The 26,779-nt window shown below is 36.7% G+C and overlaps 1 protein-coding gene across 3 annotated transcripts in view; it reads right to left on the minus strand.

Moving 5' to 3' along the window:
* Window positions 1-26,779, minus strand: part of PLEKHG1 (pleckstrin homology and RhoGEF domain containing G1) — a 272,236-nt gene that overhangs the window by 44,650 nt on the left and 200,807 nt on the right. For all 3 annotated transcript variants that reach the window (XM_027857998.1, XM_027857996.1, XM_027857997.1), the window contains one exon: window positions 10,190-10,290. In XM_027857998.1, the coding sequence (XP_027713799.1) occupies window positions 10,190-10,290 (101 nt within the window). The remainder of the gene's footprint in view (window positions 1-10,189; window positions 10,291-26,779) is intronic.

Consider the following 26,779-nt stretch of genomic DNA (forward strand, 5'->3'; position numbering starts at 1 on the left):
TGCAGTCTTTCTTAATGAAGGGTATTTTATCCAGCTAGATACAAGGCAGTCTGTGGTACTAGGTGGTACAATGGATAGAGTGCTGAACCCGAAGCGAGGAAGACCTAGCTCAAATTCAGACTCTGACACTAGTTTGACACTAGCTAGTTTTTCTAGTTGTCATAGCTGAAAAAGACATCTCACAAAAACACATCCATTCCAAAGGAAGATGTGCATTAATTTCTGCGCTGACTGTGATGGTCCTCATTTTTTCAATCCCATCTACTAATTCAGGCTTTTGTTCAAATTGAGTTAGTACATTTCCATCTTCCCTGATGTCAATTCATTTGTTCATGCAAATTAATTGGAAGACATTGCATTTTATATTTGTAGTAAATGAGTTAAAAACTTTTTAAAGCTTTTCATTTTGAAGCTTTTTTAACATACTAGAAAATTCCATTTCCAAATTTAAGTATATAGATACGGGAGTTTTCCTCATGTCATTAGATCATATATCTAGGGGGCACCTTAGAAATCATCTAGTCTAATCCCTTAGTTTTATAAAGGTTGAGGAAACTGAAGACCAGAGAATTTAAATGACTTGCCCATGGTAACATGACGTTTTGGCAACAAAAGCTTATATCCTAAATGTCTTATTAACTATGATAGCTTCCAACTAGCATTAGTTAATATCAAGGTAAAATTATATGCCTAGGATGAAGCTCATTATTAATGATAATGGCTGTAAATTCATATTTCACATGATCTTGATAATTTCCAATTTAGGGGTAGAGGGTTGATTTCTTGTCAGTACGAAGAGATCATCAGTATTTTTACCTAATTATATGGCTCATAAGAAACCTGTCCTAGAAGTCTCCTCTCTTCCATTTCTGGTTGGCTTTTGTTTCCATTATTAATATCATCTTCAATAGTTTCTTTGCAGGTATCATTTTAAGCCAATTTAACCAAATTAACATGGTAGGCATTGGCTTACGCATTGAGAATGTAAAGGTAAAACACTATCCCTTCCCTTAAAGAGCTCAAATTCTGATAGGGAAGACAACTGGTAAATAACTTCTGCACATACAAGATACATATAAAGTATTTGGAAAGTATTCCCAGAGGAATGGCATGGGGAAAGAAGGGAGAGGATGACCTGGAAAAGCCTCTTGCAGAAAGTGGAACTTGAGCTGAGTCTTGATACAAGTCAGGGAAACAAGAAGCTGTGAAGAAGGAGAGTAGATTCCAGGCATGGAGCGTGCAAAGACAAGGAGTCTAGAGGTGGATTGTCCTTTGTGTGTGACAGCAAGTAATGTAGCTGGATTGTAGAGTTTGTGATGACTTGTCCAGGGTACTAGAAAAGTCCATTTTTACCCTTCCAGCTAGGCTTATTGACAAAATAGCTAAAAAAGAGTTGGTGATATTAAGTCAGAGAAATGTAAAACAGAGAGTGAAATGGTAAAAAGTATGAGAAAGTACTAGTGAATACAAAAACACAGGTACTGGCTTGAATGCAAAAGCATATTCATTTCTGGTACCATTCCCCACCCTCTACACTCTTGCCTGATCCATACCACTAAGGGCAACCAAAACTAAAAGAGGAAAAAATGGATGAGAGCAATTGCACCATTGAGTCCAATGGATTTAATAGAAGGTCAGAGGGAAGAGATAAAGTTGTGAAAAAATAAAACAGGTATTCCAGTTTGGTGGCACAGTAGATAGAATGCCAGGGTTGGAGTCAGAAGACCTGATTTCAAATCCCACCTCAGACACTTACTAGCTATGTGACCCTGGACAAGTCATTTAACCTCTGTTTGCCTCAGTTTCCTCATCTGTCAAATGGGGATAGTAATAGCACCTACCTATTATTGATCAAATGACATAATGATTGTAAAGCACTTAGCACAGTGCCTGGCATATAGTAAATGTTATATAAATGTTAGCTATTATTATTATTAATCATCATCATCACAATCATCATAGTCAATCACAACTCCTATTCAAATAGCACTTGGTAGTTTGCAAAAAATTTTCCTCACAACAATCCTGTGAGGTAAATGGGGCAAATATTCCCATCCTGTAGCTGAGGAAACTGAGGCTTTGAAAGGTTAAATGAATTGTTCATGGTCGCAGAGCTAATATGTTCCTGAGGCAGAATTTGAACCCAGGTTTGAAACTAAGGGCCAGTTTTCCATGCCTACCACTTCTTCCCCCATACCCTCTTGTTTTCTTTTCCCCTAAGACACAGTACATTTTATTGCTAAACACAAAATCCCAACAAGGAATACTGGGAAAAAAGGTCATCAGTATAAAGCTGTAAGGGTGGAAGATGGGGAGGGGTTGCCCTTTAATGGGTCAGTCTATATGGAAGGATAAAAAAGACTCTTAGAAAGGATTGTGAATTCTCTGTTATATCTCACAGATCCATGGACCAGGTACATACAGATACACATTAAGGTTAAAAGGAAGAGAAAAAGGAGAGAGAATGGGGACAGGAAAGAGAGTGAGTTAACAGAGCACCAGAAGAAGCAAGAGAAGAGGTGAGGGTTATGTCTTAAGCTTCAAAGAAGGGAGTGAGGACTTATTTGCTGCCTGTTAGATGAAAAACCTGGGGAGGGATGGAATTTGTGGATTCTGATAAGCCCATCCCACCCAACCAGAGTATCTTCTCTGCTGCTATGAAACTGAACACACTGGAGAGAATCTCCCCCTCACGACATTCTTATCCCTAAGCCTGGAAAATCCCAAACCTTAGGATTGCTATGTCTCTGCCTCTTGCCCATCAATTTACAACTATGCAGTTGGAAAGATCTTGTATTCTATCTTAGTGGTTGTTCATTCTTCATTTTTGAAAAAAGCCCAATGACATCATGATGTTGGGGTAAAATAGTGGATGATGGGTGATGTCTTGACTTGTGTGTGAATTGCATTCAAGTGAGGCAGAGTCACCCAAAGGTAGCCTCATTCTGTCTTCCAGAATCATCTAAATCCAGTGGCAGGACAAAAGTCAAGACAACTGGCTATAACCTGGGATGCAGTGGATGACCGTGGCATCTCTGGCATCTGACCAAGCTCTACGTGCCTGCCCTCTCAAGTATCTGCCCTACTCATCCTACTTTGATTACCCAAGAGTTCAGAAGTATCTTTGCTATACGGATGATGCTCTCAAAGAGTTAAAAGGATAGATAAGGAATATAAAAATACAGAAATTATTTCAAAATTATAAAAGTGTGATAAAGGAAAAACTCAGGTACGGATTATATTTCTTTCTCAAGATAGTAACAATATTACAGTTTTCCTGGCTTCAGGGTTGGAATAATTTCTCCTTCACCCTGCCAATCAATCATCCTTTTTTTTCTTTCTTTTTTTTTTTAGTGGAGCTAAGGGGGTAGGGGTGAGAAGTTAAATGCATTCTCCAGTGTGTGTGCATGTGTATACATGCAATAAAAAAAATGCTTCCTCTCATACAGTAACAGATCCATCAAACTGTCCCTGGACCATTGGTGTAAATGTTAAAACAAGAATTATGCCATGGCCTTGAGGATTTCAGTACTTCACTGTGAATGAGATCCCCAAAGGGAGCCACTCCCATTCAAATGTGAAATTGGCTCCATGTAACACTTCCCTTCTCCACCCTCCTCACTCGGTCATTTGGCACCTGAACTTGGAGCATCTGCAAGGGATCCATGTGCCCGTGGCAATAGAAAATGTAATGAGCTACAAACAGCACCAAATTCCCCTTGAATTTCCTAGCTACATTAGCTCAGACCAGGAAAGCTGCTTTCTGGGAAAAGGGAGGGACAAGGATGGGGGAAGACTATGTCTACTATTGTCTGAGAATTACAGACACTTGAAGATGCCAAAGTGTACTAAAAGAAGCAAGAAAATATTACAAGCTGATTCTTACTGATGGAGAACAGACTATATAATTTTATCTGTCCTCTGCCTCACCTCTCATAACATGGTACAGGCAGGAAAGATGATGGCCTCAAATTAATTTTGTTTTTAGAAGCAATAAACTGTAGCCTATTTAGATGAGAAGTAATCATTTGAAGAATTCTCAATTTGGAAAAAAAAAGTTATTGCTGATTTTAAAAGAACCTAAGGAATGAAGAAATTTTGCTGTGGCTCTTTTTGAAAAAGACATAAAGAACCTTGGGAGAAAACAAATGCTTTTAATAAGAGGAAGTTTTCTACTCTAAGTAGAAGGAAACCTTATTAACAATGAGAACTATCCAAAAGAGTAATCAGCTGCCCCAGGAATTCCCCCTCCCTGGAGGTGTTCAGCCAAGATGGCCACTTGTCAGGTATGTTATAGATGGGCTTCTACTTCAGTCAGATACATTTTGGATTAGATGGCCTTCATATTCTCTTCCAACGCTAACTTTCTATGACATGTGAAGGAAGTTAAGTACTAAAAGGTATAAAAAGAGATGAAATATACAGGAGTGGTCATTATTATCTGAGACCTTATTGTTGTTGTTTGTCCTTTATGTTCTAAGAGGGCCAAAATGACATCATGATGAGTGCAGAGAGCTGCTGGACCAGGCCTCGAGGACACCAGACCCCCTACAGAGGATGGTGTACGTGGCAGCTTTTGCCGTGTCTGCCTATGCATCCCTCTCCTTCCAAGCAGGAAGCAAACTCTTTAATTCAGTGCTTGGAGAGACCTAGGAATGTATCCATGAGAAGAAGGGCTTCCAGTTTTTTTCAAAACAGGTCAGCCACCACCCGCCAATCTCAGCCTGTCAGCAGAGCCTGCAAACTTCATGTTCTCGCAAGATGTGAGATGGAAAAACAAATTCTGGGGCAAATCCATGGAAATCGTTCCAGTTGGCACAACATGCATCACCCTTCCTGCCTTTGGCGATCGCTTCGAGCGGAACAAAGTGACCTCTTGCATTCACAACATCCTGAGCAGCCACAGATGGATCGAACACTATGGTAAAAATCATCATTAAGAATCTAAATGAAGATTCCTGCCACTGCAAAGTGAACTTTATCAAGGCCAAATACTGGAGCATTGACCCCAAGATCAATGTATAGTGTGTCTGGTTGTGATTGATCATACCAATGTAAGCCTGGAAGGTTGTATCACAGTCCAGGCACAAATAATTCACCTGACCATTTGGGAGGAAGATGTCTCTACATTTGTGCATCTCACATCTCTTTCGAGCTATGGCAATTCTGCTTTGCTCATAGAGCACAAGACCTTCTTTAATGTGGGCACACCAAGCTGGACGATCCTGTGCCGGTGTCTCTCGCGTCTCACAACTGATACCAAAGTTCTTCACAGAGACCTTGAGAGTGTCCTTGTATTGCTTCTTCTGACCTCCACGTGAACACTTGCCTCATGTGAATCCTCCATAAAATAGTCTTTTAGGCAAGCGTATGTTTAGCATTAGAACAACATGGCCAGCCTGTCGGATTTGTACTCTCTGAAGCAGAGCTTGAATCCTTGGCAGTTTAGTTTGAGTAAGGACCTCAGTGTCTGGTATCTTATCCTGCAGGGTGATCTTCAGAATCTTCCTAAGACAATTCAAATGGAATTGGTTCCATTTTCTGACATGGTATTAGTAAACTGTCCAGGTTTCACAGGCATATATCAATGAGGTCAGCACAATGGCTCTGTAGACCTTGAATCTGGTAGGCAGCCCGATACCTCTTCTCTACTACACATTTGTTCTGAGACTCCTAAATGCTGATCTAGCTCTGGCAACTGTGAATCAACCTCATCATCTATGTGAAACAAGTCTGTGGGCTTGCTCCCATGCTTTTTAGCATGATATTTGCAGTGATGCTGTCAGATGTCTTCAATGAATATGAAAATAGAGTACAAAAACAAGATCAACTACCATACTGATGGTAAATTAACTTGAAAAGAATACAAGCCAAGACTAAAGTGGAGGGAGAGTTAATGCAAGACTTTTTTTCATAGATGTGGTTGTACATTCAGAGCAGCCTCTGAGGCTAAGATGTAGCAAAGTATGGATCGATTCCCTGCCACTTGTAGTAATTTTGGCCTAACAATCAACACCAAGAAAACAGAGGATCTCCAACAGCCAGCATTGCATCATCTATACGTAGAACCATCAGTTACAGAAAATGGAGAAAATTTTGAATGCTGTCGATAAGCTCACTTACTTTGACAGTATACTTTCCAGGGATGTCCACAGAGGTTGATGCATTGAGACCTTATTACAGATACATTCAAATCAATGTTTAGAAAACTCTTATTCTAAGGAGGGGATGTTGTATAATGTTTGGCGTTTCTTACCCTTTGATTCTTAGAATAGGGGGTATTAAGTGGATTCCTTTGTACCCCCCAATTTTCTAGACATTAATGGATTTATTACAGACTTGGATTTCTAGACTGTTCTGGTTATTATGACATGTGAAGCAATTATATACACACACACATATTTAAATGTACATGCATATACATACATGTACATGCATATATAAATATAGGTAAACTATGCACATATAAACACTAAATTTTGTCTCTTTCAATTAAGGCTGCTACAAATATGTGAGGACATATATATAAATATGTAGCTATGCATACTTATATATTAAGCATATTTATCATCTTTGACAGAAGAATTCATGAAATATTACTTCAAATAAGTCATCTAAAGCATCTAGAGGAAAAAAAATCAGCATCTCCTTTTGATTGGCTTAATTATAAGATTTCAAGTCTTGCTATTACTTTGACTGATGTGTGTGGAAAATATTGCAAATAAACTACAAGTGGTAATATATGCAGGCCCATGGTTTTGTCTTATAACAGGTGTCTCAAAAGTCTTAATGCAGTTGCACTGATAGCTTAAAACTGCACTAAAACTTTTGGGACACTTTGTAATTATGTCTACAAAAATCATTGACATAAGAAATACAAATCAAGGGGCAACTAGGTTGCACAGTGGATAGAGCACCAGCCCCAGAGTCAGGAGGACCTGAGTTGAAATCTGACCTCAGACACTTGACACTTACTAGCTATGTGACCCTGGGCAAGTCACTTAACCCTGATTGCTTCACCAAAAAAGAAAAAAAAATACAAATCAAGACCTCATAATTGCCATGGAAGACAGCATTCACAACCCTATTCTGTGTGTAACCAAAAAAAAAGCACCCCACATTTTCTGGGCAATGTTGTCACCTGAAAGAAGATATTTGAGTAACTGAAAAGTCTTGATTTGAATTATAGAAAAAAGATTTAAAACCAAGGAAATGAGACTAGCAATATAACAGACCAAAAAACCCTTCCACTCATGCTGAAATAATAGAACAATTCCCTTGAAAATGACCAGAACTTGAGATTAAATGAAATAAATTCTTCAAAATGAGACAGCATTATGCATGTGTGCATACAAACATGCAAAATTATATAACCACATGTATACCTCACCATAATGTGTCATCAATTTTACTCATTAAACTCTGATGCAGGTTTGTTTTAGTCCTGTCTGATTGTCCAGAAAAAAAAAGGTCTTTATAACAAACAATTCAGGAATGCAAAATTTTTCTTGGCAACAAAACTAAATTTTGTTCTTATTTGCATGAAGAATAACATGTCCCACAGAGCACTTTCTGTACTTCTCTGATGCACTCTACCTATGGGAGCAACAATATCACATAACTGAAAGGTTTGTTGTACAGAGTAAATGAGACAGTGTATGCAAAGCTTTATAAATGTCATCTATGTTTACTACTTATAATCTTGTGATTATAGTTCGCTGCATGTGTCTTACATTCTTACTTTATTGTAAGTACCATGCGGTCTAGAACTCCTGCCTCCTTGTCATCAATCCCTCAAAAAATGTTCTGTACACAGGGAGGGATTAATAAATGTTTACTGAGTTGGAATGAATTTGCTCTACCTTCTCTAGATCGTGGAGCCATATTGATGTTCACTTTTCAGCAAGGGTGAAAAACAACCCTGGAATAAATCATATAATCTTCAAAGATACAGAAAAATCTAACCATTTCAGACAGTATCAGTGAATTCTGAAAGTGAAGTGGACACAGCTCTGGTTTCCCAAAAGATCAAAGCTAAAGGTTCTAGCCCTGTCTTGGAACTTGATTTAAATATTTTTAACACTGGCATATTACTAAAAGACCATAAAAGTATAAACCTTCAACTTACCTTTTGTATTTACTGTTTGTTTTTCCCTTCTTTTTCCTTACACATTGTAATCTTCTTTCACTCCATACATCACACCATAATAACACTTATTGTTTTTTTAAAGACTACAGAGTATTAAACTACAAAGGAACCCACCTAAATTATAATATAATACCGAGGCTCTTGAGTCCTCTTTATTTCTCCTCCCTATTCTCTCAGTGGATAAGGGCAGTGTAGCATAAAGAAAAGAGAGATGGTCTTAAAGCTAAGGAGACCTCAAGGTCTTTCTCTGACATTTAGAGGTTCTGTGACTCTAGAAAAGTCATTTAACCTCTCAGGCTCTGTAACACTCTAAGTTGTAGAGAAGGTGCCTTGGTCAAGGCATCTTGGTCATCTGTATTGGTCAAGATAGTTTCCGGGAGCTCCCCTAATGGAATCACAAGTTCAGTTCCTCTCCCTATACCTCCATCTTCTTAGTAATTTCATCAGCTCCCATTGCCTCAAAAATCACCTTGCTGTAGATAACTCTTACATCTCTATATCCTCTCTCCTGAGCTCTGCTTCTGCATCACCAACCACCCTTCGGAAATTTTTTTGGAGATGTTTCAAACTTGACATGTCCAAAACAGAACTCAATCTCCTTCTCATAAAACACTTCAATCATTCTATTTTTTTTTCCTATTTCTATACAGGGAACTACTGTTCTTACAGATATCCAAGTTCTCAACCTCAGTGTCATCTATCTGCAATTCTTCACTCTTTCTCTCCTTCATATAACAAATCAGATGCCAAGTCCCAGTGATTTTAACCCCACAGCATTTCTTGCACCTTTCCATTTATCCCCACTCAAATCACAACCATTGTAGCCCCAGTGATCATTATCTCTCACCCGGACAATTGCAACAGGATCCTGATTGGTTTCTCTACCTCCAATCTCTCTCCCTAGAATCCATTCTCCACAAAGGTGTCAAATTGATATTCCTAAAGCTCATGTCTGACCAAGTTATTTTCTTGTTCAAGAAGCTCCTCTGACTCCCTATTGATTATAAAATAGAAATTCTCCTTTTGGCATTTAAAGCTCTTAGTAATTTGGCACCAGCCATCTTTCTGGCCAAAATGTTCTACCTACTGTTCCCTTTAAACCAGATTAAATTTTCCATCCCAATGCCTTTTGTACCTTTGTCCCCCTGGCCTGGACCTCATCTCTACCTTTTAGAATCTGTAGCTTCAAGGTTTCACTCAAATGCCAACTCCTACATGAAGCCTTTTTAAAAATCCTCTTAGTTGTTAGATCTCTCTGGCCTCCCCAATATTTCTTTGTGTGTATGTATGTGTGTGTGTACATATATATATATATGCATATGTGTATATACTCCTATAATATATAAATGTATGCATACATATATACCTATACATATATAATCTTTACTTATCTCTAAACACATGATTTCTCCCCAGGAGAATGTAAAATTTATAAAGACAGTACGGGTTTAGCCTTTGAATCACCAGTACCTAACACTGTATTTAGCATGTAGTTGGCAATTAATAAATGCTTACTGCAGTCAAGAATATGATGTTGGACTATTTGTACTCAAGGGATATAATTTTTCTTCCAATATTGAGGAGTTATGGTACAAATTGCTTTGTAGTCAGATTTAATTATTTTAATCAACTAATGAAATATGTTTCAAGGACCCCTAGGCTCAGGATTGTAATAGGTACTTTAAGGGATACCAAAAAAGTATTTGAGAAAACCCATAAAACTCATAACTTTGGGCCTGAACATTTTTTGATATGGAAAGAAAACAACCTTGATCATTTTGTGGACCTATAATCAGATCATCTCTCCAGGGATTGCAGGATAAAAGAGGTTTGATGGAGAATAAATATTGTACTTAGGAAACTATATAAGTATTTACCCAGATTTAAGTTTTCAAAGAACAGTAATCCTCTGAAAAGTGGAGGCTTACAGACGGTCAGTTTTCAAGTGTTTTCATATCTCTTAAGAAGTTAGGCCACATAGATCTTAGAAACTAATAACCTGGTTGCTTTCATGTTGTCCATATTTCAGTATTAACTTACCTGTTGAAATGGTAGATATCTTGTATGTTTCCAAAAAGGGCAGATCTTTCCTCAGCCCCCAGAGAAAGCTTGGATTGGTCTTTGATACAATCAAGATAATCCTGTGAAATCAATGAGAGGAATACCTTAAAAACTCCTGTCTTTTTCAATATCAGTAATGGAGTTATCCTTAATTATGTAAGATGAATCCTTCATATCAATTTCAAATTGTCATTTCAGTAATACATGTAGTAATTCTACTGTGAGAAAACAGTCATTCTTTTATTAAAGATAACAATACTTACCTGTTCACTGACCTCAAGAAAATAACAGATAAATTGAATAATGAGTAACATGGAAACAACATGATGTATGTTTATATATCCACTTGAAGAAAACTGTATGTAGACTTTACTCACATTGTGATTGTGTAATAGCCACAATTAATTAACTGATAAAGTCAAAGTTTTTCCATAACAAAATATTATTTCTTTGAATGACTGATATGAGAGAAAAACTTAATGGTGTTCCCAATGTAATTTTGGAACAGTTAAAAATCAATTTGTTTTAAAATTAATCTTCCATAAATAAAAATCCTCAACAGTTCTTCACTCAGACATTAATTTATAAATGAACAACACTTTAGCTGTTAGTTTTGGTTATAAGTATATAACATTAATGAAACATGAGACAGTCAACTTAAAGGATTTTTTTCTCTGATATAATAAAAGTTTCTTTACAAAACTTGGATTTCCACAGGCATTTTGATTCACAATGGGTTGAATTTTATCTGCCTGAACTTAAAGCTAAGTTGAAGCTAAGAGACTCTTTCTGAGCTGCTGAGATGGAAGAAAACTGTTCCCCCAAGATCTTTGTCTGAGAGTACTAGTCAAAAGAGCTCATAATGAAATGTCCCCCAGTAATGTTTGCAAAAGAAGTCTGCAGGAGGCAGGAAAAAAATAAAGGAAAAAGTGAAAACAGCTGAAATAACGTAAAATGAAAAATAAATAAAACCCCCTACCCTGAGCTGAACAATGTAGTATGGCATTCAACCAAGGGCAACATGACATTCCATGGCCTCTCACTTTGAGGAAGTAACCCCATGAAATGTCAACTAGAGCATGAAAATCTTTACACCATAACTGCATTCCAAAGTCTGATAGCAAACACAATAATATTCTGATGCACCAGTTAAGGGAAAATTGAAACTTTACTACATCACACAATTGTTTCTTCTGCACTTCCATAATCAACACTCATTATCTCAATTTCTGATGAACACCTCAAATAAGAATAGCTTTTCTTAGCTTCTCTGCCAAAAAGAACACCTGCTTGAAAATCATGGGTTTGGGGAACAATCCTGCCAGAAACTTCAATGATAACCAAAACTCTCTCTCCAAAAAGAGAAGCTCTTCTTTCTTTCAAAGCAACCTCAAGGAGTCCACATGGTTATTGAGCAATGTTTGCATAATGAATAATGAGAACAAGGTCCTGGGGCTTCTCAACCTTCTGACATTTTGTTTGTATCTCAGGAATCATCCAGAGGAAGTCAATAGCCTCAGGAGTTTGTGGAGGCAAGAGTGTAAATTGCTACAAACTCCAGGTTAAGGAGCCCAGCAAGAGCAGGACCTCATCTGACTCTTCTTTGGGGGTGTGTATTTATTTGAGTAGTAGACATTAATTACCCAAGCAGAATAAAACTGAACTCAAAAGCAAAGACTAAGTAAGGGGTGAGTGTGTGGAAAGAGTGGAACTTCAAAGTGAAAGAGAAAAATCTATACAACAGATGGTAGAATTATTGTATCTGCTCTCATATTTCTGGGAAGAACCATAAACAAATTCAAAAGTCAGAGTTTCCTGTATAGTTATCCTGAGAAAGGTACCATCATTTGAAGGCTTTGAGTCTAAGTGTTAATAACCACAACTATTGACTGATGTTGGCCTGTTGAAAAACACACCAAAAAATGAAATTTTAACATACTTCCAAATATCTTCTTTTACTGAACAGTAAATTGATAGGAGGTAGAAAATTTGAGCTTAAGCAAACGATTAAATTTTAACTTAATGGCATCTTATTTTAATGAATTTACTAACTGCTTTTAGGATGACACATCCATATCAGTATCAATGTTGTCGTCATCATCATCAACCAACCATTATTTACTGAGCACTTACTCTGTGTCAGGTACTGTACTAAGCATTGGGGAGGTAAAGAAAGAAGAAGACGCAGTCCCAACCCTCAAGGAGCTCCCATTCTAATGGGGGAGACAACATGCATACAAGACATAGACAGTACCAAGGGGAAGTAATCTCAGAAGGAAAAAAACTGCATTATCTCTTTCCTCTACATTATCTTTCAGAATCTTCAAATATTATTTTTTAACCAGGTGAACTTAGCTAACTTTACCAAATGGCCTCAATTGTTTTTCAGGTATTTCATAGCCATCCAAACCCAGAGAGTTTTTCAAGAGTTGGGGGGTCAGTATAATTTGGACTAGCTGTTAGCAAGATTAGGTCAGCACGTTCAGGTCTGCTAAAGATTACATTGAATCTGCTGATTAATATAAGATGAAGGTTCAGATTCACCATTCTCTCTGGTTTCTTTCAAGTCTGACTTTTTAAAAATGACTTCCCTAAATTAAATATAAAGTGCATTTAGAGAAGTAAGGCCAGTACAAACATGACAAGACAGAAGATGAGAAGCAACAAAGCTCTAGTTTAGAGGTTCTTTTTTGGGGGCATGGACTCCTTAGTCAGTTTGAGGATGTTTATGGCCCCCCTTCTTTGAATGATGTTTTTAGATTCATAAAAATGATAATACATAGGATTACAAAGAAAACCAATTATACTGAAATGTAGTTATTAAAAAATATATATTTTTAAAAAGCCCACGGACCCCAGGTTAAGAATCCCTGATCTAGTTCTATTGAATTCCACTGCCTGGGTCCCAGAACAGCTGCAGAAAACTATAGAATAGGAAACTAATCCTCCCTCCTCACTTGAAGTTCAAGGTTTGCTAAATTTGCAGGAACCAGATACTAAATTCCTCATGTGAGGAAAGGATTGAGTTAAAGAGTACTAAGAATTTCAAATGAGGCTAGGGACAAAGAACCATGGCTTCCCTCCAACAAATCATGGCCCACCTCCAACTGAAAAGACTTCAAAACACCAAAGCCTATAGTATAGAGAAACTATATTAAAAGGATGCTTATTTTCTGAAATTGTTCAGAACATAGAGTGTGAGGAATCCAACTTTATGTAAGCCAACTGCTGAAAGCAGATCAAAGTTGTATGGTCACAACTTGCTCCCCTCACCAATCCTAATTAAGTCTTTTAAATATGATACTTTAGCCCTAAATCAGTTACTGAAAACTACTACAGAACACACTATATTAACAGTTGTAATCATCTGAAACCATAATGAAAGGTTTTAGCTCCCAGATAATAGTCCATGCTGTATGGATAATGACAGTACAGAAACCAGGGAAATTTATTGGCTGAAGTCACATTGCTTATTGATTTCATTTGCTTCTTGTCAGTCCTTGTGGTTACTCCACTTTCAGGAACAAACTCTATGAAAAATCATAATGAATTCCCTTGCTTTTTCTCATCAACTGCTTTTTTCATTAAATATTGAAAACTTCTAATTACTGGAAGCATTCAAGTAGAGGTTGGATGTCCGCCTGTCAGGGGTGCTACAGAAGAAGTTCCTTGTGGAAAAAAATCATATGAGAAAAGTTGCTAACGTGTGTCATCGTACCCATTGACCCCAGGAGGTCAATCACAAGACCGAAATGTCTTATAAATATCAAAATATTCCTTCAATCACTCTGTGGTAGCAAAAACAAAATAACAAAAACTGGAAACAAAGTGAGAACACAGTTTAGGATAAAATGCTGAACAACCATGGTATATAGAATATAATTGTGCAAAATGATGAATATAAGGTATTCAGAGAAATATGGGGAAAACTTGAATGAATGGATGCAGAGTAAAAAAAAAACAGAATGAGGAGAAGAATATAAATAATGATCACAACAGGGTACATACAACAATAGAACACATTTAAAATAAGATTAATGCCATGAGCAGTCTTTTTTTTTTTTCCTGGAGGACTAATAATGAAATAGGGCAGCTAGGTGTACAGTGGATAGAGTGCTGGGCCTAGAGTCAGGAAGACCAGAGTTTAACTGCGGCCTCAGACACTAGCTGTGTGACCTAACCAAGTCACATATTCCTATTTGCCTCAGTTTCCTCCTCTGTAAAATGAACTGGAGAAGGAAATGGTAAACCACTCCGGTATCTCTGCCAAGAAAACCCCAAATTGGGTCACCAAGAGTCAGATACAACTGAAATGACTTAACAGCAACAACAAATAATGAAAGATATTTTCTTCCTCTCAGTAGAGATGCACTAGAAAGTAGCATACCCCATCAGAGGCAGTTGTGTTGGTAGGTTTTGCTTAACTGGAATCATCTATCACACAAAAAAAGGCATCAGTGAAATAGAGAAAAAATTAAATTGGTTAAGAAGACTGAACTAGATTATCTTTTTAAAGTTTCTTCCAATTCTAAAGTTCTAAAGACATTTCATTCTGAAGTAATTTCCTTCATGATTCTATTCTGAAATTATATTTAAATACACATATGTGTAGATTGAAATAGCCAAATGTATCTATGATTTCATAAATTCTAGAGTTTCTTCCAGTTATGCCAATCACAACCCACCTGTGATGACTCATCTTGTATAATTCTCATACATGTCTTCCCAAGACTGCCATGAGGAACTGACTTAACCCGCTGGAGGTCTTGTTCACCATTTCCAGAAATCACAAGGGTACCAATGGGTACCAGTACTCTGTACTTCCAGCTATCAGCCCTTACCTTTGCCATATGATTAGCCCATTTTCCCTATCATTTCTCAATGACACCTTTTACACCTATTATTCTTGAGAGTTGCTGGTTTACTATATGTTGGAGCTTGCTCACATTCACTATGGGCCTTTTCACTGCTTTTTGCACGAGGCATTTTAAAGTCTTCAAAGGCAGTGATATTCCAGGTCTTGATGCTATGTAGCAACACCGGTGAAATGTTTGTCTTGAAAAGATGAACCTTTGTTGTCATTGGAAGTTTGGGGTACGTAAAAGAGCTTTGCAATTTTCTGAAAGCAGTCCAGTTTATTCTTCTACTCCTGTCCAACTCGGGGCCCAGATCATTGTCCATCTGTATTTTTTGTCCGAGAAAGAATATGCTGCTGGAAAAATTTATTATGTAGTCTTATTCAGATGCATGCTGAAATATAGGCAATAGACATTCTTCATCCATTTGGTCTTTTCTGAGTGATTTGACAGGTCAAACCTCTTTCAGTGACTACAAATCTTTATGAGGAGCCTCTCTGCTCTTGGGACTTGATGAAATCAACCTATTATCACCTGAATACAAGAGTATCCAGAGGACTCATCATCCACAGAGAATTAATTGTTCCTCAATCTGGATGGACTATGTACTGAATCTTCTTCATCAAAGTGGAAAATTCTTTTGGTAAGCCTGTATCTTCTTGTTTTACACTTTGTCTGATATTTATTATCAGAAAATTAATGAATAAGGTTCTTTCTGTGATTTCTTTCAAAGAATTCTGAATGACTTTGATCTATGGAAGGGAGATACTTTGTTGTAAAAAAGCCTGCAAGTCTTATTTTATTCTGTTGAGTTGAACACTTTCTCACAATCCACAAACAATAAACACAATTGGAACGTGAGATCCTTGAGGTCAAAGAACTTGTCTTAACCTTTCTTTGTAGTCTCAGTCCTTAGTAGAGTGCCTGGACATAATTCAATGCTTGTTGCCTGATAATGGGATTTTATGTTCTCTATATCTTACATATTAAATGTGGTCCATGATTGAATATTATTTGTGAAAGGCTGTTTGTTCCCTAGAAATACCTTCATCAAAGATGTCCTCCATATGTATATAGTTGACCCTCATGAAGACTGACATTTGATCATTATGTACTGAAATATTAGTAAAAAATATTTGCAAAAAGACCACCACAAAATTACCAACAGTTTGCTGATTGCAAAATGGTAGAGAAATTCTATGAAAAACTTGATAAGACCCTTCAAATCAAATTAGTTTACACTCTGATAATTAGTGGCAACTTCTATGTAAAGAAAGGAAAAAGGCAAAGATGGGGAGATAAATGCAGGAAAGCACATATATTTTAAGAGAAAGTAAACAGTGAGGTCAAAGGTTTGTAGATTATACAGAAGTCTTTCACATCTATATTATAAATACTTTCTTCAAAAAAAGCATTAGTAGATGTTGACCATGGATAACACCAAGTAATTCACAAAGAATGAAATTTAGGAACATTTAACAGACAGGAAAAGCCTGACTATTCATGTGGGAGTTATCTTTGAGTGAGCTGTCTGTTCAGTCAGACCACTGACTCATAGGAGATAAAATCAGAATTTATAATAAACAAGAAAAAAGAATAGTAATGAGAAAAATACATGGCATACAATTAAGATGATTTAATTCTGAATTATTTAAATAAGCTATTAAAAAAAAACAAATAAGAGAGTGAGCTGGATTGCTTTGGGGATTTGAGGACAACAGAAATGACATTGATACTGATTATAAATTCGTCCTGAAGTTAAATCAATATAAACAAACTACTACACAAAGAGACTGAAAGATATATGCATACATAGCATAGCCTATTCAATATGCTTATAATTTGTGATTATAAACCTACTCTATTAGATATCTTTTCTTAATAACTTAATAACTTTTCGAATCTTCCTTTTGCAAATTTCTCATATCCTTAAAAAAAGGTAAATTATTAACTCTTCTCTTTTCTCACTTATTTCCGCATTTATGAAGACTTCATTCCATTTTTCCCAATAATCTCCCTCCTTGGTCTTCAGACAAGCTTTCATTGAGACTAGTTTTTAAAAGGTTCCACATTTTATTCATTAATTCCATGGAGCAGATTCTCAATGCTAATAATATTTTGACTCTGATGTCTGAGACATTCTTTAGGATTCACTCACTCTTATCCCTTTTTACTCAAGGGTAGTGTGAGGCAGTGGAAAGAATACTGGACTTGAAGTCAGAAGACCTGGGTTTGAGTCCTGCAACAGCTACTTACTAGCTGTGACCTTTGACAAACTATGAAATTTCTTATTAAAGTCCTCAGTTTCCTCATCTGTAAATAAGATTATCTCAAAGGCCACTTAATCTATATGTCTACAGCCACAATATTTGTTCTAGAAAGCAATCAATAGAATTTTTTAAGGACTTATTTTAGCCAGGTACTATGCTAAGTGCTGGAAATATAAATACAAAAGTGAGACAATTATCTGCTCTGCCCTCAAGGATTGTTCCATACTGTCAAGTCTTGTGTTTTATCCAAAATATCCTTACCTCTATACCTCATCTCCAGCAGTATTCAACTAATGAATTCTATTCAGTCATTTGTGAGTTTAACACAGCTTTTTTTTTGGTGATTGTAATATTGATATTTTATTATTTATTTTCATTATTATGATGATTATATTAAAGTTTCACTAAAACCATATATTGTCATTGCGAAAGTCTTAAACAATTGTCGAATTTTTTTAGATAACAGATTTAAGAGAAAGTCCCCTTTAATCAAGATATAGTCCATACAGCAGAGCCACTTATATTTTACACTAAATACACCTACAGGAAGTTTTACATGTTTAAATTTCTTCATAATTCTTACACCAACTTAGCTCAAATTTACTTTGTGTTTTAAAAATACTTTTCTTTTTAATATTTCTGTTCTCTACCACATTCTGTGTATACCTTTTGTGTTAGTGTTTTTAACTTTCTTTTGTCCAGTTCAGATTAAAATGAGGTTCATGGGATACTCATTTACCCAACCCTTTCTCCATTTTTGTATAGTTTGTATAGTTGTTATCTTATACACCACTATTGTAAGAGATTGCAAATTCCCTTCCCTTTATCCTCCTTCCCTTCCCTATTCTTCCCATTTCCTTCTCCTCAGATTATAAAAACAAGAAAAAAATACACTCCCAGGCCCTCTGCCTATCTTATTGAACGTAGGACCTCTGAAAATATTAGGGTTCTGAAAGGATACACGCTTCTTCCCCTATTAGCATGTAAACAGTACGTCTTCACACAGTCCCTTTCCATTGAATATTTCTGTTTGTTTCCTGTGTTTTTTTTGTTTTTTACCAAGTATCTATTCATTCTGATCTTTTCATCAGGAATGCACAGAAATCCTCCATTTCATTAAAAATCCATATATTCCCCCATAGGATTGTATTCATTTTTACTGGGTAGATTATTCTTGGTTTTAAGACATTATCTTTTTCCTTTTGGAAGACTGTATCCCCAACTTTCCTCTTCTTTAAATATAGCAGCCAAGTCTCGTGTGATCCTGATTGTAGCTCCTTAGTACTTAAATACTTTATTTTTGGCTGCTTATAATATTTTTTTGATTTGGAAACTGGATTTTGGCTAATATGTTCCGGGGAATTTTCATTTTGGAGTGTCTTTCAGGAAGTACATGGTGGAGTCTATTTTTCAATTTGCCCTCTGGTTCTAGGAGATCTGGGCAGTTTTCATTTATGAGTTCTTGAAATATGGCATCCAAACTTTTTTCTTCCTTTTGAGGAAGTAGATCATAATTTTCAAGTAGCCTAAGGATTCTTAGATTCTCTATCAACTTATTTTGCAGGTCAGTTGTTTTTGACACTATATATCTTGCATATCTTTTGGTTTTTTAACATCTTTTGATTTTGTTTTAATATTCATTGTTATCTCATGGAGTCATTTTCTGTTTGGCCTATTCTAATTTTCAGAGAATTAATTCTTGAATAATATTTACCATTATATCATCTACAATGTTAATTCTCCTTGCCATTTTTTCTTCCCTAACTATTCAATTTTGTATCTCTTTTTTCATTTCTCCCAACTACTGTTGTAGTCTTTATGGCTAGTATTTGCTTTTCTCTGAGGTACTATTTGGACTTGTGAAGTTACTTTCTTCTTTTGGATTTACTTCTCTCTGCCAAGCTATTTCTTCATTGTGTTCAGTGTTTGTATTTTTCTGTTTACTTATATCTTTAGCCTCAATTTCTGAATTTGTGGCTCATGCTTGTATCAAGTTCCATTCCTATATTCCTGAATGGTATGCCTATAGGCCCTGACTGCTCCTGAATTCAGTGGTAAAGACAGGCTACTTTTTCAGGAATAGTCTTGTCTCCTACCTAAATGGGAGATGCAGGATGGCTGGATGCTGCCTTGGTTTTTTCTCCTGCCTCACATGGGGGACCCTTTGGTAGTCCTGTACTGAACTGGGGCCTTGGTCTAGTGCTGTTTCCTGCCAGAGAGGGGTCACCCTTGGGTCACCCTATACTAGATACTGGTTAGACTGGGTACTGATGGACTGGGACCTCCTACGTTTCCACGCCCCGTTGGTCTGGCCCTATCTCCTGCCTGAATAGGGATGGAGCTCTTGTGTTCCTCACTGTGGGCCTACCTACTGCCCTAGCCCTCTCTTCTGAGGTAGGAATAAGCTATTACTGTTTCCCCTTCCACTTACCCTAGCTTTTCTCTGCTTTAGGATTCTGCAGGATTCAGGTTGTCTTTTTCTTTTTTAATCCAGACCTAGACAATATGGAAGAATTTATAGCTGATTCTCTTTGGTCTTATTATTGTACCTTTGTGTGCATTCTCACAACTTTGCTGGTGTGTTCTGGGGTCTAGTATCCTGTCATCTTCCCTCAATTCTTAACTCAAACATAGTTTGATGTCTTGTATTCTGAGTTCCCAAAGCACTCAGCATGCACCAATCTACTAATTATTTCATACAGGAGCAAACAAGAGAATATTTGTGAAATATTTTGTAAAGCTTAAAGCATTTTATAAAGCTCAGTCTTTGTTGCTGCTACGGTTGTAGAAGATCTTATTTCCTCAATCTATTGGAAGCTGTTATAGAACAAAGACTATATATGATTACCAGTAATAACACACAGAATATGCTCAGTAAATGCTCATTGGCTTAAAGGACTATTTTCTACCTGAGAAATGTCAAAACTAGCCTTGGAGATAGACCTGCTAAAGAATGTTTAATAAGTTTCATAGAGAAAAAGGAGATAGGAAGGATATAGAATGAAAGAAAAGAGAACATATCTTTAGTTAGTCCCCTCTAATAAATCACATATGTGAATTTCCTTGCTCTAGTCTTTGGAAAAATCATTTAACCTCCAGTCATTCTCCTCACTAGTGTTTATTCAGCAATGTAAATGGGAGAAAGAATAAGTCACACAAAAAAGAGAATGGGGGTTTAGGGTGCCTGATCCCTCTGCCAGAATACAAAGGTCTTTGTTGTACAAACACTGTTTTATCTGTGTGTGTGTGTGGGTATAATTGCCATACATCCCCACAAAATATGAATTTCATAGGTAATTACATTGAGAATACCATCTGTAGCAAACAGGATAAAGTCTTCCTGTCAGTATGTTTTAACAGCAAAGTCTCAGGCTAAAAGCCAGGAACAACTATTTTCCTGATATTCTAGTTGACCTTAAGCAAATTTGCATTTCTGTGTCCAAAGTCACCTATGCTTTGTCAGTGTTGACCTTATTTAAAAAAAAAGATATGAAAATGACTACAAATGTTCTGTGATATTTGGGTGAATAGTCATAACAAATGTATCCTAATCTCAGCTTTACTTATCTTGTATAATAAAAGCAACACTATATCTAGGGAAAACTCAGCTTAAGTGCCAACTGAACACAACTGAAAGGAAACATAGATTTGGAATGGCAGTAGGTACAGAATCATCGATTTACTGATTTATAGCTGGCAGGATTGGAAGCCTCCAACTCCAAATCCAGTGTTCTTTTCACTAGACCAAGATGCCTAAAATCCGGGTTTGACGTTTCCTTTGTAACCTTGTATAGGTCACGTATAGGCACATTAGTCTCCTTCTGCCTATAATGGAGGGACTAAAGTAGATCATTGTTAAAGTTCCTCCTAGTTCTGAATCCCTATGATTCTAGGAAAAGTTTGTTACTAAAAAGGGTGATAAGAAAATGAAGCAAAATCCCTCATAGCAGTGTTTGGCACCTAGTAGGCATTCCATGATTGCTCTAAGGAAGAAAAAAGTCATTTATCAGACATCATCCATTCACTAATTGCCCTAACTGCTCTGACAGCAATTGCTCTGGTCTGTCTCTTTTTCTCCAGCCATTTTTTGGTGTTTTTCTTAAAGTGGATTTCAATGTCTTGTCTACTGGACATGTTGGTTTCTTTCAGTGACCTAACCTTCCCTCCCTTTGCTGATTCATAATCAGCAACTTAAAACTGTATTCAAAGAGGAATACTGAGGTTTTCTAATTCTGTAGGCCAGTCAAAATAGATAAATGTTCCACTCCTTTGCCTTCACATGACCCATTTTTCTGTTAGGGTCAAAAATCAAAAATAATTGCTACAATGATCAGGAAGCACAGTAACCTCATCCTCCTACAGTTCAAATTTCTTTTCTGTTTAAAACCTCTTATGAACTGTTTCCTTACCTAACTTGAAGTTCAAAATTTACAGAAGCCGACAGAAACTCATAATCCTTAAAGGGGAGGAGGGAGGTACCTCCTTACAGAGGTAGGGAGGTAATGTCTTGGCAAAATTCTAAGCAACTGAAAATCACGAACTGAATCATCTCAATTATAACTATGAGGCTGGTAGGATAACTTGAAACACAATGATTAAAGAGAAATTAAATAAAACCTCTGATGGGCATGCATTAGAGAGAAATAGAAACCCTATAAAATCAGTTTGTACCACTGAATACTACTAAATTTGACATACTCTGTGCAAGGTATTATTCTTCAGTGAGAGGTTTAAAAAATTACAAGAAACTTTGCTGATAGCTCTCTTGAAGGATACTAGTCTACTCCTGATCTATTGGGCATGATCTAGAAACCTACTAACAAATGTGGAAGAGTAAAGGTTTTTGTTGTTGTGGTTTGGTCATTTTAGTTGTTTGACTGTGATCTCATTTGAGGTTTTCTTGGCAAAATACTGGAATGGTTTGTCATTTCCTTCTCCAGCTCATTTTACAGATGAGGAAACTGAGACAAATAAGGTTAAGTGACTTGCCTGTGGTCACACAGCTAGTATCTGAGGCCAGATTTGAATTCAGGTCTTCCTGACTCCAGGCCATTTCTCTGTTCCATGGTATCACCTGGTGCCCCAGAATAAAGGTAGTGATTTTTTTTGTCTAATCATTCCAATATAAGAATCAATTGGTCCAATCTCCCTGACCTCCTCTTTAAATAAAAAATACAACCCAGCAAAAAGTACAAACAAGTCTCTTAGTCCTCTTTCCAACAAAGCAGATCCATCTGTCCACTGCTACCCCACAAAGTTTGCTTTCTTATTTTTCTAAATGTTTGCATTTATTCTTTTTCTTCTTTTCCACTAAAAGAAATCTTCTCTTTCAAAACTGTCTGCACACGTTAGTATAATATCCTGGTCATTATATTATTCACTGTGTGATCTCAGAGTCATAACGAGGGGCTGGCAAGTGGGTTTTTGCCTTAGAGTGATGATGTAGCGAGGTGTGTTTCTCACTGTTCTGATTTCAGTTCTGGTTTTCCTTCCACTCATTTTGTGGCCTTCCACGGTCAGTGTGGACATGTAGCACAATCACCATTGGAGCCCCACCTCTTGGGTTCCATCACTATGACATCCTTATCCTAAACCCAACTTCCTTCCCAATCTCGGCAGGGAAGAGAACCAGATTGCTTCTTCTCCCAATGTGACTGCACTTGTGCTAACCCATGTTGACCCTCACTTAATTATTTTTGCCCCAATTTTAAAAATTCCTACTTGTGACTATGTGACTCCTCAAAATTTTTAATAAACTCTTTAAACTACTGTAATTCATTATGTATTGTTATGTACTTCATGTGAAAATATGGATTCACAAAACAGATTAGGAAGTGGTAGTTCACATCATGTCAGTTCCTATAAAGAGCTTAGCTATCCAAAATGGTTAAGTATCTATATCCAAGTTAACTTGATAAGGGAAGATACCTTAAATATTAAGGGATCTATAGTTAACCAGTTATCATTTATTAAGTGACCACTCTGTGTCAGGTACTATGCTAAGAGCTGGGGATAGAGAGAAAGGCAAAAAAAAAAAATCCTTGTTCTCAAGCTGTTCATGGTATAATGGGGGAGACGATATGCAAGTAACTGTACAAAAAAGCAATATACAGGATAAATTGGAATTTAACCATAGTAGGAAGGCACCAAGACCCCAATAATAGCTTCTTGCAAATGTGGGACTTCAGCTGAGACCTAAAGAAAGTCAGGGAAGCTAGGAGGCAAAGATGAGGAGGGAGAGTGTTCCAGGCATGAGGAGAGGGGAGCACAGTCAGTGAAAGCACTCACAGGTGGGAGATGAAGCCAGTGTCACTGGATCACAGAGTATGTGGAGGGCAGTGAGGGGTCAGAACACTAGAGGAGTAGGAATGAGGCAATGTTATGCAGGACTTTAAAAGCCAAATAGAGGATTTTATATTTAATCCTGGATGTAATAGGAGCCACTGGAGTTATTAAATAGAGAGATGAAATAGACAGACCTGTGTTTTAATGAAGACCATTTTGACTGCTGAGTAGAAGATGGCTTGGTACATGGAGAGATTTGAAGCATCAAGACCAACCATCAGGCTATTGTAATTGTCCAGATGTTAATCTCATTCAGATTTTAAAAGTCAAGTCAAATCAAGTCAACAAGCATTTTTCTTGTTATTATTTTTTTCCATTTTATTTTTTTATTTAAATTTATTTTATTTTCAAATCCATATTCTGTCCCATATTCTCCCTCCTTATTCCCTGCCACTGAGAAAGCAAGAAAAGTAAAACCCTCTGTAAACACGCATAGTCAAACACAATAAACTCCCACATTGATTGTATCCAAAAAAAATATGCCTTAATCTATACTTTTAGTCTGTCACCTCTCAGGAGTTGGATAGCACATTTCATCATGAGTTCTCTCATTGTGGTTGGTCATAGTTCCTAAGTAGTTCAAAGTTGTTTGTTTTTACAATATTACACTTATTTTATTACTTAAACATTGTTTGACTGGTTCTGCTCATTTCACTCTTTAGCAGTTCTTAAAGTCTTCCCAGATTTCTTTGAAATTATCCCCTTAGTTAATTCTTACTAGTGAAATAGTATAGCATCACTTACATATACCATAACTTGGTCAGTTGTTACCCAGTTGATGGGAATCCTCTCACTTTCCAATTTTTTTTTTACCACTATAGAAATAGTTGCTATATTTTTGTACATGTGGGGTCTTTTCCTCTTTCTTTGATCTCTTTGGAATACAGACCTAGTAGTGGCATCACTAGTTCAAAAGGTATGCACAGTTTAATACCTTTTGGGGCATAGTTAAGTTGCTTTTCAGAATGGCTAGACCAATTCACAGCTCTACCAACAGAAACAATTTGTTGTTTCCCTCCAGCCCCCCAGCATTTGTCATTTTCCTTTTTTTTTTTTTTTTGGTCACCTTTGTCAATGTGATGGGTATAAAGTGGTACCTCAGAATTTATTTTGCCTTTCTATAATGATTGGTGATTTAGAGCATTTTTTCAAACTGCATTTGATAACTTGTCTTCTTTGAAAACTGTCTGCTTATATCCTTTGATCATTTATCAATAGGGAAAAGTTTTCATTCTTATGAATTTGAATCAGTTCCCAATATATCTTATAAATAAAATCTTTATCAGAGAAATTTGGTGCAAAGATTTTTACTATTTACTTCTTGAATGTTAGCTGAATTAGTTTTTTGTGGAAAACCTTTTTAATGTAATCAAAATGGTCCATTTTACTTTTCATGAATTGTTCTCACTTATTTGGTTACAAGCTCCTCCCCTATCCACAGATAATATGATGTTACCTTTTATGTCTAAATCATGTACCCATTTGGAGTTTGTCTTAGTATATGAAATGAGTTGTTGATCTTTGCCTAGTTTCTGCCAGACTAATTTCCAGTTTCCCCAACAGTTTTTGTTGAGTAGTGCAATCTTACCTCAACAACTGGAATCTTAAACTGGAGTCTTAGGTTTATCAAACACTAGACTATTGTACTTTCAATAGGCATTTATTAAGTACTTCCTGGATGCTAAGGACTGAGCTAAGGATTGGGGGTAGAAAGAGAAGCAAAAAAATAATTCCTACTTTCAGGGTGTTTATGGTCTAATGGAGGAGATGACATGCAAACAACTATAAACAAACAAAATTTATAAAGGATGAATTGCAGATAATTACGGAGGCGCTAGCATCAAGAGGGATCAGGAAAGGCTTCTTTAAGAGGGTGGGATTTTAGCTAAGACTTGAAGGCCAGAGAACCCTAGAGAGAGTGATGAGGAGGGAGAAAATTCCAGCCATGGGGACAGCCACAGAAAATGCAGTCTGGAGATGAAATACCTTATTCAACGAACAACAAGAAAGTCAGTATCACTGGATCACGTTAGAGCAGTAGAGGGAGAGTAAGATGTAAAAAGACTAGAAAGGTAGAAAGGGACCAAGTTTAAAAAAGGTCTTTAAATGGGCACTCTGAATTTATAACCTCAACTTTTAGAAAGGAACTGCACACGATGAATCAGATTTTCATAGTAGTAGTAGCCATGTAGTCAAACTCATACCTGAAAGGGAACATTCACAAAACCACACCAGACAGGTGGTCATCCTAACTGTTTCCTGAAGACCTCCAGAGTAGGACTCACTCCTTTTTACAGAACTATGTTCTATCTGTGGACAGCTTTAATTGTTAGGGATTTTTTTTTTCTGATACCAAGCCCAAATTGACTCTTTGCAATGAGTTGGGCCCAGAAGTCAATAGGAGAAAGAAAGACGGAACTGCATTTGGGAAATTGTTTCTAGCTTTTGAAGATTCCAAGCCACTTCTGATAAGTCATAACACATATCTTCCTGGTTATCATAGTCAAAGATGTAACGGACTCAAAAGGCAATGCAGAGGGGCCTAGTAGGTTCAAGAAGGATGTAGCATATCTTCAATGATGGCCTATACTCAATAAATAGCATAAGGGACATTACTTAGGAAAGGGGAAGGACAGCTATTCAGTGATGTCAAAGGTTAACAGATGGACAACTTGAGTACTCCACTGGTACTCACGAAAGAGGAGTCAAGATCTATGAACTTATTTTTTGAATCCGAGAAAGGAAAAGAAAAGAAAGGAAACCATTTTTTGACATAGTCTCTCTTGCCTGAGGTCTTTTTGCAAAATAAGCACTCATCTTTCCACACCCCGGCCAATACCATTCAGTAATTCCCTTGGTTATTCACCAGCAGTGTTAGACAAACATGCAGCTATTTTAAAAAATGTCATTGACTTTGCATTAAGTCTAATTTTATTTGTATTTATTGACAGTTTACTAGATATAACTTTAATTTACCAACAAAACCACTCACTTCTTTTCATGAGCAACTGAATATTAGAGTAATGCATTTTTCTCTCTGTAAAAAAGGTAACTTCAGAATGCAACACTTAATTAAATTAACTTCTATAATTGTTGAG

Source organism: Vombatus ursinus, unplaced genomic scaffold (assembly GCF_900497805.2).
Source record: "Vombatus ursinus unplaced genomic scaffold, bare-nosed wombat genome assembly UNPS02012602.1, whole genome shotgun sequence".
Lineage (NCBI taxonomy): Eukaryota > Metazoa > Chordata > Mammalia > Diprotodontia > Vombatidae > Vombatus > Vombatus ursinus.